This window comes from Salvelinus sp. IW2-2015, linkage group LG36, assembly GCF_002910315.2.
Source record: "Salvelinus sp. IW2-2015 linkage group LG36, ASM291031v2, whole genome shotgun sequence".
NCBI lineage: Eukaryota > Metazoa > Chordata > Actinopteri > Salmoniformes > Salmonidae > Salvelinus > Salvelinus sp. IW2-2015.
The window spans coordinates 2,148,960-2,166,146 of record NC_036875.1 but is presented as its reverse complement, the minus strand read 5'-3'; the positions used below and the strand labels follow the sequence as shown (position 1 = coordinate 2,166,146).

The 17,187-nt window shown below is 41.7% G+C and overlaps 1 protein-coding gene across 2 annotated transcripts; it reads right to left on the bottom strand.

The window, feature by feature from the left end:
• Positions 1–317: 317 nt before the first annotated feature.
• Positions 318–4,409, bottom strand: LOC111959420 (P2Y purinoceptor 8-like). 2 transcript variants are annotated; one of them, XM_023980946.3, is made up of 3 exons: positions 4,364–4,409; positions 1,886–2,204; positions 318–1,737 (listed from the first exon to the last, which is right to left on the bottom strand). In XM_023980946.3, exons 2-3 carry the CDS (start codon positions 2,176–2,178, stop codon positions 978–980), a joined length of 1,053 nt encoding a protein of 350 aa, XP_023836714.1. In that variant the 5' UTR covers positions 2,179–2,204; positions 4,364–4,409; the 3' UTR covers positions 318–977. The 2 variants fall into 2 exon arrangements, with proteins under 2 accessions (XP_023836714.1, XP_023836713.1); XM_023980945.3 differs by lacking the exon at positions 4,364–4,409 and having other exon boundaries at positions 1,886–2,328.
• Between the last annotated feature and the right edge of the window lie 12,778 nt (positions 4,410–17,187).

Genomic DNA, 17,187 nt, shown 5'->3' with positions numbered 1-17,187 from the left:
CATTGGGGACAATTACATCAAACTCTCTGAGAATGAGAATGGTAAATTAATATTGATTTCATGAATTAATAGAATTTCGTGATTTAAACAAACCCTAACATTCTAGATGACGGAGATTAACATTAAATTAATTACTGGTGATATAATTAGTGGGGAATGGATAAACATTGAACAAAGGTACCCACTGGGCAGAGAATCAATTCAAATTCTATTCCACACTGGTTAAATGTAATTTCGTTCAAATTACCCCAGTGGGTAGGTTTAACAATTCACACAATGAAACAATGAATCCGCCCAAATTGGCGGGAGGCAGAGATCACATTTGTGGTAAAAGGGGCCCAGCTTTCACTTAGCCACACACATCCCATTCATATCTTTATGCAAGTTGCAACAGTCCTTCACAAAAATAAATAACCCTATTTTACTAACTTTTTGAAGCACCATCTAGCCTGGTTTGTTACTGGGTCTATATACACAAAAACATTCCTGTGAAATTATCTAAACAGGGGATATTACAAAATGACATCTCTCTCAGTTTCTGTTGTTGTAATTTTTACCCCCTTTTCTCCCCAATTTGTAGTTACAGTCTTGTCCCATCGCTGCAACTCCCATGCGGACTCGGGAAAGGCGAAGGTCGAGACCCATTCGTACTCCGAAACACAACCCTGCAAAGCCACACTGTTTCTTGACACACTGCTTGCTTAACCCGGAAGCCATCTGCACCAATTTGTCGGAGGAACGTGCATGCCCCTGGCCCGCCACAAGGAGTCGCTAGAGTGTAATGGGACAAAGACATCCCGGCCGGCCAAACCCTCCCCTAACCTGGACGACGCTTGGCCAATTGTGCGCCGCCTCATGGGTCCCCCGGTCACTGTAGGCTGTGACACAGCCTCCGATCGAACCCCGGTCTGTAATGACGCCTCTGCGATGCAGTGCCTTGGACCGCTGCGCCACTCGGAAGGCCCTCTCTCTGTTTTTTAACAGTGTTGTTTAACAGACACTCTGCTGTTCTCTCCACCCTGTCCATCAGATACATACTGGGCGGAGTACAGGCTCTCTCTGTGCAGGTCTGTCTTCCCCGTGTCCAGACTGCTCAGTGTTCTCAGCCTTAGCATCTGCCTCAACTTCTTCCGGAACTCCCTACAGGCAAAGTAGTAGATGAAGGGGTCCAGGCAGCTGTTGAAGCAACTGAGGGAGAGAGTCAGCTTGTAGGCCATGTACAAGGACTCCCCATAGAAGAGCCTCCGGATGGTGTGAGCCAGTAGGAGGATGTTGTTGGGAGTGAAGCAGAGCGTAAAGACCGTTAGGACAGTGACGGCGAGACCTATAGCCTTATCCTTCTGTTTGGTCTTGGAGTCTCGGGCCAGCTTGCGGATGATGCTGATGTAGCAGAAAACAGTGATGCAGAACGGGATGAAGAAGAGGATGACAAACAGTGCAAGGAGGAAGGCAGCCCAGGCCACCATGGATGGAAGCATGTCCCTTTTTAGAACGTCGAAGCAGGTGGTAATCCTGAGTTCTGGAACGTGGAACGTCAGGTCGGTTATAGTGAGTGGGTACAGGACCAATAGGACGACTGTCCACATGGCTAAGCAGACAATCACAGCGAATGACTTCCTTTCCCTGGTCTCACAGAAGAGCATGGGCCGGCAGATGCCCAGGTAGCGGTCTCCGCTGATGGCGGTCATAGTTAGAATTGAGCAGTACATGTTGGCAAAGAACACCAGGGTCAAGAGCCTGTGGAAAATCAGAATATAATGAATCATTATTAATCTGTGATGAAAGAAAGTTGTTGGCTCTTGTCCAGGGCTTGTAAAAGACGCATCTAACTCAATGGGACTGATCAGGATAAATAAATGATAGTCAAAAGAATAAACAAGAATACCTGCACATGTCCGGGCCCAGGCTCCAATTATACCCCTGCAACTGATACATGATCTGGAAGGGCAGGACGAGGCCCAAGGTCAGGTCAGTCAGGGTCAGGTTGATCATGAAGATGATGGAGGGAGTTTTGGGAGAGGTATGGAAGAGGAGGAGCCACATGGAGAGGCTGTTTCCTACCAGGTTGATGATGGTGACCACAATATAGATGATGGAGATTGCTGTACTGGCTGTCACGTTCTGGAACAGGGACAAGGTGGTGTTGTCCAGCTTGGTGCTGTTGGAACTCCATGCCATGGTGACAATGACTTCACACAGACAACCTATGATCAGGCAGACATTTAGATTCATGTAAAAAGGTAGCATGGTCCTGTCTGTAGTGTCACCTGGGATCTGAAACCGTTTAAAACAAGATTTGGCAGACTATCGTGCCAATGAATTAAAACCAGTTAAATTCTGAGTGTTTGTTTTGGACAAGATACCAGGTCCGGCGAGTTTGGTAGATACTTTTTGTTATACAACATTATTTTATAATGCTAGCGAGCCAGGCTAGGTATGATACCACAGATGAAAGGGGAATGATACAGTAACTAGCTAAATACATCAAGCTAAAGTGTAATGTGATGTAGCTTGTCACAACTCAAATCATACTGCTAGCATTGCAATAAGAATACCCCCCCCCCCCCCCCCATAAAGACCATAAGTAATGCGCTATGGTCATATTCATAGAGTAGGAAATGTAGGTCAAGTCACCAGAAGTGCAAACATTTAGTATGCATGGAAATGGCACACCCTGGTGGTCATTGTAAAGCAATGCATTTCCTTCTCCGTCCACATTACCCTGTGTGACTCCTCCACATGTGCAGTTGATCTAGCTCAACATTTACAATAGGAAAAGTGAATGGGAAAATACGTTTGAAGTTTCCTCACCTGCCTGTGTCATATTTTAATTAGTTCTACTCCATAACTTGAAAGCCCTGGTTGATAAGGTCGTTTTAAGATGTCAGGTTTGAAAATCCATTTAGCCATTTTGGCACAGTGACTCACTAACCAGACCAGATCCAAATGGTTTCAAGTGGCCAAGAGACGTCATGTGATCACCTACTGCTATCTAGTGAACTAACTGGGAAACAGACAGGGGTTATATTTACTGTACATCAATAGATAGATAGAGATGGCAGCTTCCTTCCTATGTATATCATTCCTGTAAGAAGAAAACACATTGCACAAGCCCTGTGCTTTTAAAATGGCTGTGTTCCTATGAGAATGTGTGCATGTTTAGAGCGCCATCATTAGGTCAAAGATCAGAATCTTTGTCTTATCCTTTTCGAACAGTAATTGGTGACATATTTTATTTCGAACCTGGAATTTGAAATCTCTTATTCCCGAACAAAAAACTACAACTGTACATTTCAAGGGTTGTAGCTCAGGCTCTGTAGTAGTCACATTGTTTCCCTTGTCAGAATCCCCCAGTTCTTACCTTTCTAACAGTACTAAGCATGTGTAGGACTTATAGTTTTGAAACTGAAATGTACCTTTAGAAAATGCCACCAGTGGGCGCCAGAGTTTGAGGTTAAATGACTGCGTACAGTTTATGCTTCTTCATTGAAGTCCATTGTTATATAGACTTTTTTCTGAACTGAAAGCCAATAATAGGCTATCCCCTCGTCAAGTTGAAATATCATCACGCCTAGAACAGCCTCCAGGCTTCTGTATCATAACGGTAAATTCTGAATGAAAAAAGTATTACATGGGGGCAGTTATAAACAGACATGCTGGGGTAATAATTATAAGTATCTAGTAATACTAGTCCTGTGCAAATATGAACTAGATCATGTGTTATAGATGTTGTAATAAAAAATATTGTCTATTAAATCTATAATTTTTGCACTGAGTGTGATATTTGGCAATTGTTGTGGTGACAATTGATATACTTTTTGACTCTGGAGTGATCCTCTACAACACTAGCATACCTTTCACCCACACATTGTGATGGGATAAATAACCACACACCAAATGTGACTGTTTCGGAGGCTTCTTGTGTCACATTAGACGAGCCAAAACTTCTCATGCGTTTCCTCTGCTGGCGCTTTCTATATACTCTTGAACAAATTTCCAGTGCAGTACGAAATGTGAAATTCCAAAAGTGTACGATATTCCAACAGTGCATTGGCTCTTGCACAATGAATTCCCCTCCACGTGCAAGTGAAGTGGTACTCTAACCCAATACAAACTACATAACCAAAGCACAAGCTTTGCCAAAAGTAAATAGCACAGGTGCCCATCTGAATGAGTGCCTTGATTCTATACTTAAAATGTATAATAGAATATATCTGAATATTATCCCTATTGTCTGAGACAATGTTATCCCATATTGCAACAAAGAACAATTATACATTTTAGAATGACATTTTAACATTAACAGTCCAAATTGAAGTATCTCTGTATGAAATGTAAAGCAAAGAGACCGAGCAGTACTTACCTTTGACAATACACAGACACGAGTCAGAGAGGGGCGGTTGGGGCTGGATGCATTGGTACTTTAACGGGTCAGGAAACTGGTTATGAGTGCACGTTCCTGTAAAAAAGGGAAGTGCGTCATGCTTCATATCCAACTCTTTTGCCATCATATGCAGGCAACACTAATAAACAGATTGCACATATTATTAGTAATATGTAACACTGTTTGTGTTTGGTATTTACTTTTCATTTATTAGGTAAGTTGATTGTGGACACGTTCTCATTTACAACAACGACCAGGGGGAAACATGCTGGTGACAAACATTGTTTGTCATTTGGCAGCACAAATATTTCTTATTATATATGTAAATACAGTAAAAGACTGTCCCAAATTGTAGTTACAGTGCATTCAGAAAGTATTCAGACCCCTTTACTTTTTCCACATTTTGTTTATCTTACAACCTTATTCTAAAATGTATTGAATTGTTCATTTTTTCCACATCAATCTACACACAATACCACATAATGACAAAACAAAAACACATAAAAAAAAAAAAATCCCACATTTATTACAAAAAACCCCCCAGAAATATTACATTTACATAAGTATTCAGACCCTTTACTCAGTACTTTGTTGAAGCACCTTTGGCAGCGATTACAGCCTCGAGTCTTCTTGGGTATGACGTTACAAGCCTCGCACACCTGTATTTGGGGAGTTTCTCCCATTCTTCTCTGCAGATCCTCTCAAGCTCTGTCAGGTTGGATGGGGTGCATCGCTGCACAGCTATTTTCAGGTCTCTCCAGAGATGTTAGATCGGGTTCAAATCCGGGCTCTGGCTGGACAACTCAAGGACATTCAGAGACTTGTCCTAAGCCACTCTTGCGTTGTCTTGGCTGTGTGCTTAGGGTCCTTGTCCTGTTGGAAGATTAACCTTCACCCCAGTCTGAGGTCCTGAGCACTCTGGAGCAGGTTTTCATCAAGGATCTCTCTGTACTTTGCTCCGTTTATCTTTTCCCTCGATCCTGACTAGTCTCCCAGTCCCTGTCACTGAAAAATATTCCCATAGCATGATTCTGCCATCACCATGGTTTACAATAGGGATGGTGCCAGGTTTCCTCCAGACGTTACGTTTGGCATTCAGGCCAAAGAGTTCAATCTTGGTTTCATCAGACCAGAGAATCTTGTTTCTCATGGTTTGAGTCTTTAGGTGCCTTTTGGCAAACTCTAAGCCGGCTGTCATCTGCCTTTTACTGAGGAGTGTCTTCCATCTGGCCACTACAATATAGGCCTGATTGCTGGAGTGCTGCATAGATGGTTGTCCTTCTGGAAGGTTCCCCCATCTACACAGAGGATCTCTGGAGCTCTGTCAGAGTGACCATCAGGTTCTTGGTCACCTCCCTGACCAAGGCCCTTCTCCCCCAATTGCTCGGTTTGGCCGGGCGGCCAGCTCTAGGAACAGTCTTGGTGCTTCCAAACTTCTTCCATTTAAGAATGATGGAGGCCACTGTGTTTTGGGGATCTTCAATGCTGCAGATTTTTTTTGCTACCCTTCCTCAGATCTGTGCCCCAACACATGGTTTGGTTTTTGCTCTGAGATGCACTGTCAACTGTGGGACCATATTTAGACAGGTGTGTGCCTTTCCAAATCATGTCCAATCAATTGAATTTACCACAGGTGGACTCCAATCAAGTTGTAAAAACATCTCAAGGATGATCAATGGAAACAGGATGCATCTGAGCTCAATTTTGAGTGTCATAGCAAAGGGCCTGAATACTTACGTAAATAAGACATTTCTTAAAACCGGTTTTCACTTTGTCATTATGGGGTATTGTGTGTAGACTGATGAAAAGATATACTTAATCCGTTTTAAAATAAGCCTGTAACGTAACAAAAGGTGGAAAAAGTAAAGGGGTCTGAATACTTTCCGAATGCACTGTAAATATCATAAATTAATAGAAAATTGAGGTATATTGAAGTGTGTGGTGATCACCCAGAGATGGCACGACTAGCTAAAGGTCTATATTCTTATCACAGAGGTAGATAGATAAAGAACTACAGCTGAGCCCTTGGGTGGTGAAAAATACAAAGAAATAGGAAATTACACACCTCATCGTGTTGGATAACACTGAAATGGGGGGGTACGCACATACACGTGTGCACGTCGATACAGGCATGTGCACACATCCACATGCTTCCAACCATGTAGCTTTCATCTTTCTCACCACATCCTTTCACACCTCCAGCCTGTGAGTGATATAACCAGCCAACACCCCAGTGAGCAATACCACCCATCCTCACATTTTCAACATCCAGACATAATGCTAGACTAATTATTTTGAAACAGGATGTCACGATACATTATACACTGCTCAAAAAAATAAAGGGAACACTTAAACAACACAATGTAACTCCAAGTCAATCACACTTCTGTGAAATCAAACTGTCCACTTAGGAAGCAACACTGATTGACAATACATTTCACATGCTGTTGTGCAAATGGAATAGACAAAAGGTGGAAATTATAGGCAATTAGCAAGACACCCCCAAAAAAGGAGTGATTCTGCAGGTGGTGACCACAGACCACTTCTCAGTTCCTATTGCTTCCGGCTGATGTTTTGGTCACTTTTGAATGCTGCGGTGCTCTCACTCTAGTGGTAGCATGAACGGAGTCTACAACCCACACAAGTGGCTCAGGTAGTGCAGTTCATCCAGATGGCACATCAATGCGAGCTGTGGCAAAAAGGTTTGCTGTGTCTGTCAGCGTAGGCTGTAAGCACAACCCCCACCTGTGGACGTCGGGCCTCATACCACCCTCATGGAGTCTGTTTCTGACCGTTTGAGCAGACACATGCACATTTGTGGCCTGCTGAAGGTCATTTTGCAGGGCTCTGGCAGTGCACCTCCTTGCACAAAGGCGGAGGTAGCGGTCCTGCTGCTGGGTTGTTGCCCTCCTACGGCCTCCTCCACGTCTCCTGATGTACTGGCCTGTCTCCTGGTAGCGCCTCCATGCTCTGGACACTACGCTGACAGACACAGCAAACCTTCTTGCCACAGCTCGCATTGATGTGCCATCCTGGATGAGCTGCACTACCTGAGCCACTTGTGTGGGTTGTAGACTCCGTCTCATGCTACCACTAGAGTGAGAGCACCGCCAGCATTCAAAAGTGACCAAAACATCAGCAGAAGCATAGGAACTGAGAAGTGGTCTGTGGTCACCACCTGCAGAATCACTCCTTTTTTGGGGGTGTCTTGCTAATTGCCTATAATTTCCACCTTTTGTCTATTCCATTTGCACAACAGCATGTGAAATTTATTGTCAATCAGTGTTGCTTCCTAAGTGGACAGTTTGATTTCACAGAAGTGTGATTGACTTGGAGTTACATTGTGTTGTTTAAGTGTTCCCTTTATTTTTTTGAGCAGTGTATAACAAGCAATACATCTACAAAGAAAGGTCGCTCTCACTATAAGGGTGGCCGGTATTTTGCAGAGTTAAGTTAATGATACTCTATATAAGTAGACCTACATGTAGTTTCACAGTTACAGTGAGGCAGGTCATTGATGACTATAGTAGAACTTCACACACATGGGCCAACACACAGGCTTAAACATTCAACTGGAGGAGTGGATAAAAATTGTATCAATGAAAAGAGAATAATGTAGAAATGCAGAGATATGCTTAACATATTATAAGAAATATATAAAGTTGTCATGAAAGGTCACTCTTCTGTGTTGTTAAAATAATCCCATGATTATAGGGTACGGTAAAAGCAGAACTGTCGCTATCAACAGGAAGACATCCCATGCCTGCCCTTAAACAGATGTCTCGTGAATCTGGTGAACAACAATAAGGAAAGCACACTGTTCTCACTTCAGTCTCATGACATCACATTTCACAGTTGTAACCCAGCTAGCACATAATGTTCTGAGAACCATATGTTTCTTCAAACTTGGTGAGAGCGTTGTTGTCCTATTGTTATCTTGCATTCAACCTTCCCACAACWTTCTGGGAATGGTGCATGATGGTTGCTTGGCTTTGGAACATTCTGAGCACATTTAAGGAACTTCACAAAAAAAAAAGGTTATTTTCTTGGTATTTCAATACTTTAACAGAATGTTTCCTAAAAGTTGGTCACATTTCATTTACATTTTGGTGATGTTCTAGGAATGTTCTCCAACTGGTTTGACATTGGGAATGTTCACAAATAGTTCAGAGAACGTTAAGAAACAGTGTCCTTCTATGGGAATTTCCATACTCCAGCATAACATTTCCTACAGGTTTCCTCATGGTGCTATTTAAAGTTATGTTCTCAAATTTTTCAGAGAACGATAAGAAACAACGTTCTTCTATGAGAATTTACGTACTCCAGCATAACATTTTCTACAGGTTTCCTCATGGTTCTATTTCTTGTCATGTTCTCAAATTGTTCCGAGAACGTTAAGAAAACTTTCCATAAAAACCACAAGAAATCTTTAGTAACGTTCAGAGAACATTCTAAGAATGTTATTTAACCTTTTCACATGTACCAACAAACGGGTGTGATCATTCTACAGTGGTCTCTGCAGCGTACGCTTAAACCGGTTTGATTAGAACGCTTATTTAGAACGTCCAGTTTCGATTGACGAAACAGTCAGCATTTGAGGTAGCCACACTGTTTTTTCACAGAAACATTTAGCAGAAACACAGTCCTTACAAAGTTATGTCCTGAATGTGACAAGTTTATTTTTGGATGCAATGTTCAGACATTCACAGAAGTAGAAACAGCATAACACAATCATCCAAACCGTAAAATGTAAGCTACACTAGTCATTCATCACATCACGGGTGAGCTCAACATTGATCGAAATAATTGAGTAAAACACTTTATAGAAATCGAAAGTAATCCAATGATGGATAGTTTGTGCGCGCCGCCATGTTTGTTTTTCGTGTCAACCAGAAATAATAAAAGGAGACAAGATGAGTTTGGTCTGTTTACAGTATGCATGTTGAAGGGGGTGTGTCGTCTACGGTCATTCACTTTTTACCCGAAAGATGAGTGAACCATTCCTTCACCTCATTATAAAATCTTTGGTCTGACAGACGTTTACGTGACACTCACAATGCATTGCATGATGTCAGCAAACATGGTGCCACACATAGCTAGCAAATAGCTTAGCATTAGGTAAATATAATCAGTACAACCTTCAAAAAGTATTTTACACTCATCAAAGGTGTCCATTACAATCTATGCAATAATCGGAATGCATTGTTTGTGACCAGTACTTGAAAACATGTGAATAAAACTGTAAATACATTATGCTCCATACATACAGTACATACATACACTACCGTTCAAAAGTTTGGGGTCACTTAAAAATGTTCTTGTTTTTGAAAGAAAAGCAAATTTTTGGTCCATTAAAATAACATAAAATGTATCAGAAATACAGTATAGACATTGTTAATCTTATAAATGACTACTGTACCTGAAAACGCCTGTTTTTTAATGGAATATCTACATAGGTGTACAGAGGCCCATTATCAGCAACCATCACTCCTGTGTTCCAATGGAACGCTGTGTTAGCTAATCCAAGTTTATCATTTTAAAAGGCTAATTGATCATTAAAAAAAACTTTTGCAAATATGTTAGCACAGCTGAAAACTATTGTTCTGATTAAAGAAGCAATAAATCTGGCCTTCTTTAGAAGAAGCTTACTAGTTAGCAGCTAGTTAGGCTAGTTGAGACTGCATGCGCTTTCTCATCCTACACAGTTACAAACAACAACTCAATTTAGAATATAAAGTAGCAGACTACCTGTTTGCTCTTGGTAGTTGTAGCCTATCCTTCTCCTTAAATGTTTTATTCCATCATTTTAATTCCCTCTTCCATTGATTAGATATCCCGTAACTTTTGCCCCACATGGAGGTTCTATTATTGCCACTTTGATGACTTAGGATTGGCCAACAACAGCAACGAGCTACATGCGCCACTCAATTTCTCTCTCTCTCTCTCTCTCTCTCTCACTCTCTCTCTCTCGCTCTCTCTTTCTAATACAGCAGCTGCGTTCGGATCTGTATGGGTCCTTCTGGACAAGTCAGTTAAAATTACACATACCCGAGACCCGTGACAATCATATCAGAACCGAACAAGACATTATTTAGAATTCGGTATCCGGACCCGCTCTGGTCCCGGATCAGGTCTCGGGTATTCGGGGACTGGTGGATCCGTGAAGACCTCTAGCTTGGAGTTTAAAAAAGTTAACAAGCAGTGTTATTAAAAGTCTTATTGAAACATGTTCTCAGAATGTTATTTAATTACCTTCAAATAAGCTATAATTTCCTTTCTCAGAATGTTAATAAAACCTCCCAGGAAAACGTTCAGGGAACAATAGTAAAACGTTCCCAGAACCAATGCGAAGCGAAAAACGTATGTTCCCACAACATGCAAGGAACAAAATTTGCTAGCTGGGGAGGCAGTTAGCTAGTTCTTGCTCGCCCACTCTCCACACACACACGCACACACACACATACACTGTTCGATACAGATCTGACTCACACTAACGCCCGTGAGGAGTATCATTCCACAAATAGAGTAGCTTTTACAGTGCCTTCAGAAAGTGTTCACACTGTTGACTTTTTCCACATTTTCTTGTGTTACAGCCTGAATTTAAAATGTATTCAATTTAGGAGTTAAAATGTGCTTAAGAAGTTACATAATAAGACATAATGTGCAATAATAGTGTTTAACATGATTTATGAATGACTACCTCATCTCTGTCCCCCACACATATAATTATCTTTAAACTCTTACAGCTACCCCCCACCCCCCTTCTTTCAATTTCCGCCTGAAGACATACCCAAATCTAACTGCCTCTAGCTCAGGCCGAGAAGCAAGAATATGCATATTCTTGGTACCATTTGAAAGAAAACACTCTGAAGTTTGTGTAAATGTGAATTGAATGTAGGAGAATATAACACAATAGATCTGGTTTAGATAATACAATGAAAAAACCATACGTTTTTTCTTTTTAATTGTTGTATCATCATCTTTAAAATGAACAAGATAAAACAAACATTCAGTTATGAATATGGGGACAATTTCAGTGAAAAACACAAGAGGTCAACAGTACTTGTGCAAAGTGTCACGTTCCTGACCTTATTTCCTTTGTCTTGTTTAGTTGGTCAGGACGTGAGCTGAGTGGGCATTCTATGTTATGTGTTTCTATGTTGGGTTCATGTTCAATTAGCCTGATATGGTTCTCAATCAGGGGCAGGTGTTTTACATTTCCTCTGATTGAGAACCATATTAAGGTAGGCTGTTCTCACTGTTTGTTTGTGGGTGATTGTGTTTGTGCCACACGGGACTGGTTCGTTCGTTCGTTCGTTCGTTCGTTCGTTCGTTCGTTCGTTCGTTCATTCATTCATTCATTCATTCATTCATTCATTCATTCATTCATTCATTCATTCATTCATTCGTGTGTTCCTTCCTGTTCGTGCGTTCTTGTTTTATGTTCTCAAGTTCAGGTCTGTTCACGTCGTTTATTGTTTTGTAGTTTGTTTAAGTGTTTTTCCGTCTTCGTTTAATAAACATTAAGTATGTATTCAAACCACGCTGCATTTTGGTCCGATCCTTGCTCCTCCTCAGACGAGGAGGAAAACGACCGTTACACAAAGTTTCAGAATGATAACTTCCAAAATGAGTGTGCTACCTGACATTTATCATGAAGTCACCCAGGTGTCCCACACAAGTAGCCCAAATGTACCCAAGTGGCCAAATTGGTGAAGGTATACATTTTTAAACAAATAACTATATACAAAATACCAAAATGGTATTCTAACACCCCCCCCCCAAAAAAATGGAGGGGAAAAAAGGGGAAAAAGAAAATGGAAAAAAAAAAAATATGAAGAAAAAATATATATACATTTACAAAATAACATGGGTAACTATTTACACACTTTCAATATTTGGAAGACCCTCAGTCCTCTATCAAATCAAATCTATTTATATAGCCCTTCGTACATCAGCTAATATCTCAAAGTGCTGTACAGAAACCCAGCCTAAAACCCCAAACAGCAAGCAATGCAGGTGTAGAAGCACGGTGGCTAGGAAAAACTCCCTAGAAAGGCCAAAACCTAGGAAGAAACCTAGAGCGGAACAAGGCTATGAGGGGTGGCCAGTCCTCTTCTGGCTGTGCCGGGTGGAGATTATAACAGAACAGATTTTCAAACGTTCATAGATGACCAGCAGGGTCAGACACTAATAATCACAGTGGTTGTAGAGGGTGCAACAGGACAGCACCGCAAGAGTAAATATGAACAGTTTACCTCTAGATGGCCCGGGAGGTGTGGAGCCAGAGACAGCAGGGGTCCAGCTGGATGAACCAGCTTCAGAGGGGGATGGACACGTTGGCACTGGGGGCTCCCATTCGGTGTCAGTGTCACTGTGAAAGAAAATGTTCAGTTAGAATAGTTTCACATATGAGCCCTGTATCAACAGGTATAATAAACAGATATATAGAGTACAGGAAAAGTGCTGTTCCATTTCACTTTGGCCATTGTTGTGGGCCTGCCTCAAATAGGCTATTTCATGTGGGGGTGGGGTGGATCCCCACCCCCACAGGTGTACTTTACACATTTCATTACATTTTTATATATTGCAAATAAAATGTAAAAACAATCACAAATAATATTTTATATTATTAATTTCAAACAACGGCATTAGCATGAGAAGAATTTACCAGTCCAAAACAATGTYCTCTCCGTTCAAAAAATATGCTTCCATTTGAGTCATGGTCGCTAACTGAGTCGTCTTCCAAAAGCATATGTTTCACTTTCACGATCAATTTCCTCTATAATTTTGTCTACATTCGTATATCTAGTCTTAGATTTAGCTTTCCCTGACTYATTCGCCATGATGTTCGATATRTAAACARCTGAAGATGCGCGTTACCGAAATWGTGCAGTGCGTAAAWRACKTAGCTCCTTCSAGTATGAATCTTCAGTGGCGAAAGACCGTCTTTACGCCAGAGTTTACTACATGGGTTGGTCTTCCAACACAGAACCATTGCATATTGCCGTTTACCTCTGCTCATTGGCTATCTACCCAGCTAGATTTCAAGACGATCAGTGGTCATTGGGTTAAAATMCAGTCAATCAACGAAACAGCGGTCATATAATTGGTGCACAATGAGGTCGTTACTTGTTGTCTTCCAATCGGTTTCTTTGGGTCAATACGTCCCGCGAAATGACCCATCAAGTTTGGTTGTGTTACAAACAAACAGTTGATTGCAAKGAAACCAAACATGACTGGATAAAGTCAGGTTTAGTCTGTGTATTTATGTCGAATGTTTCGTCGAAAATTGAATGACACGAAATTCAACGAAATAAGCGGTCACAAAATGTTTCGTGTTAGGCTATAAAAATGGATTTAACCGAACAAAATACCATTCATTGTGTAACAATGAGCCTTGGGATTGCAAACAGAGCAAGATCTTCAAAGGTAAACGATTTATTTCATTGCAATCTGTGATTTTGTTACGCCTGTGCTGGTTGAAATAGTATTTTGRTATGKGGCTCTGTGCTCAGATAWTCRCATYGTATTCTTTCGCAGTAAATCCTTTTTTAAATCTGACAACGCAGTTGGATTAGCAAGATTCTAGGCTTTTGAAGCATGTGAGACACTTGTATTTTCAGGAATGTTTAATATGACTTTATGTGGCGATCACCGTATGTTGTCGAATTTAAACCCGGTACCGGTATCCGTAGCGCAGAGAAGTTTTAAGGTCCCTCAGTTGAGCAGTGAATTTCAAACACAGATTCAACCAGAAAGACCATGGAGGGCCCCTTTTAGTAGATCTGTATAAAGAAAAAGCAAACATTGAATACCCCTTTGAGCATGGTGAAGTTATTAAATACAGGTGTCCTTCCTAACGCAGTTGCCGGAGAGGAAGGAAACCTATCAGAGATTTCACAATGAGCCCAATGGTGACTTTAAAACAGATACAGAGTTTAATGGCTGTGATAGGAGAAAACTGAAGATGGATCAAAAAACATTGTAGTTACTCCACAACAATGTTCCCTCTAAGCTGTGCACAGAAGAAATGTTAGCCAGCGCAGAGAAGCAAGAGATTGAACTTCACTCAACTTTCTAGAGTTTTCCCATTTAGTTAACACTATCAACGTTTCGCTCCACTGTGGGAACTGTGATCGAATCAATGCAATATTAGCCACTTTCAATGTAACATACCGAAAGAAAATGATCTATGCAAGACTATCTATACAAAACAAACTGTGCAAAAGATTTTGCTGTAGCATTGGAGTCAGTGTTTGTGTTTGTATTTATTATGGATCCCCATTAGCTGCTGCCAAGGCAGTTCTGGACTTGGTGACTGTGAAGAGACCTGTCTTGTGGGGTTTGCATGGGTGTCAATACCTCTCACAAATACAAGTAGTGATGAAGTCAATCTCTCCTCCACTTTGAGCCAGGAGAGATTGACATGCATATTATTAATGTTAGCTCTCTGTGTACATCCAAGGGCCAGCCATGCTGCCCTGTTTTGAGCCAATTTTCCAAGGACCTGCCTTGTTGACAGTGCTGATAAGAATGCAAAGGTGCGCTTTATTATAGACAGACTTCTCCCCATCCTAGCTACTGTTGTATCAATATGTTTTGATCATGATAGTTTACAATTCTATGTTACTCCAAGCAGTTTAGTCTCCTCAACTTGCTCAATTTCCACATTATTCATTACGAGGTTTAGAGTTTAGTAAATGATTTGTGCCAAGTACAATGCTTTTAGTTTTTGAAATATTTAGGACTAACTTTTCCTTACCACCCATTCTGAAACTAACTGTAGCTCTTTGTTAAGTGTTGCTGTCATTTCAGTCGCTGTGGTAGCTGACGTGTATAGTGTTGAGGCATCTACATACAAAGACACACGGGCTTTACTCAAATCCAGTGGCATGTCCTTTGTAAATATTGAAAAAAGTAAGGGGCCTAGACAGTTGTCCTGGAGAATTCCTGATTCTACCTGGATTCTGTTGGAGAGGCTTCCATTAAAGAACACACTCTGTGTTCTGTTGGACAGGTAACACTTTATCCACAATATAGCAGTGGGTGTAAAGCAACAGATTATGATCGATAATGTCAAAAGCCACACTGAAGTCTAACAAAACAGCCCCCATAATCTTTTTATTATCAATTTCTCTCAGCCAATCATCAGTCATTTGTGTAAGTGCTGTGTTTGTTTAAAAACTTATTCAGGATAGGGTCTATTTTTCTCAATTTCCACCTGATGTGCCCAAAGTAAAGTGCCTGTTGCTCAGGCCCTGAAGCCAGGATATGCATATAATTGGTACCATTGGAAAGAAGACACTTTGAAGTTTGGAGAAATGTTAAAATAATGTAGGAGATTATAACACAATAGATATGGTAGGAGAAAATCCAATGAAAAACCAACCGGAATTATTTTATTTTTGAGAGCCCATGCTCTTACAATGAAAATAATTGGGGCATTCTGAAATCTAGCTCTCAGGATGCAATTCCTATGGAATTGTAGGGGATACCTAGTCAATTGTCCAACTGAATGTATTCAACTGAAATGTATCTTCCGCATTTAACCCAACCCCTCTGAATCAGAGAGGTGCGGGGGGGTGCCTTAATCGATATCCACGTCTTCGGCGCCCGGGGAACAGTGGGTTAACTGCCTTGCTCAGGGGCAAAACGACAGATTTTTACCTTGTCAGCTCGGGGATCCAGCAACCTTCCGGTTACTGGCCCAACGCTCTAACCACTAGGCTACCAGAGCCACAGAACTCACCTGAGAAGAGGGCTGCTGAGACACCGGCTGCGTGCAGGCCACAACAGCCAATGGGACAGAACTCTGATTCAGAGAGCATGGCCCTGTGGAGGGGGGCCATGGTGGTCCAGGCTGTGCCCAGGCAGTTGATTGACTAGGGCAGGGAGAGGTAGCTGGAGGGGCATCCACAGCCATGGATGGAACACCCAAGCCCCCGGCAGAAGACAGCTGGTACAGGGGCTCAAAGTGATTTGAAAGTCTAAAGTCCGGACACGGGGGAAGAAGGCAGGCACACCGAGAATGATTCTTCTCCTTCTTTCTGGCTATGACACACATCCATTTACGTTCACCTGGAGTCGAACAATGAGCAGCCATTTTCTGGTTCAAGCTAGTAGAGTGGCGCAGTGGCGGAAATTGATCATAGTCCAGGAAGGTCCCATTATGATCCTCTTGGATGTTTTGATAGGAAGCATTTAAAGATGCCAATAGTCTCATAGAATCTTCATTCAGTTAAAGGGTTAGGGTTAGGGTTAGGCTTGGTCAAATATTTTATTTCTTCATGAAGACTAATAATCCTTTCTTTAGCTGCATCAAGTTCAATAAATGTTTCACAAATGAAGGTATCCATCGGACCTGACCCCGTGACAACAACGGACATACATTTAATGGCACGCGAGTCCCCAGCAGATTAAAATTAGTTTTCACTGCTGCACGCCAACAGTCCAAGGGAACAAACATTTCCATCCATGGCCGTGGACCCCCCCACCCCTGTCTCTCATTGAATGTGAAGAGCAAGGGAGAAGTGCAGGGGGCCGGGTGACGTCTTGAAAGTTTGTCAGTGGCAGGTTGTAGGTTGCAGGCTGTACCTTGCTACGCACTGGCCCGGCTGCGTATTAGTGTTCGGTGTGGCCTCTCAGAGCTGTGTCAGCATGTCCCCAGTGTCTTGTACCTATGTTTGTCCTCTGTAGTTGCGTGCCTTTCTTTGTTTACTTTCAGTTGTCGCAGCAGAAGGATAAGGACAGAGAATGATGATGTGTGGCTGTCACAATGTATCCTGTCACCTATTCTGTTC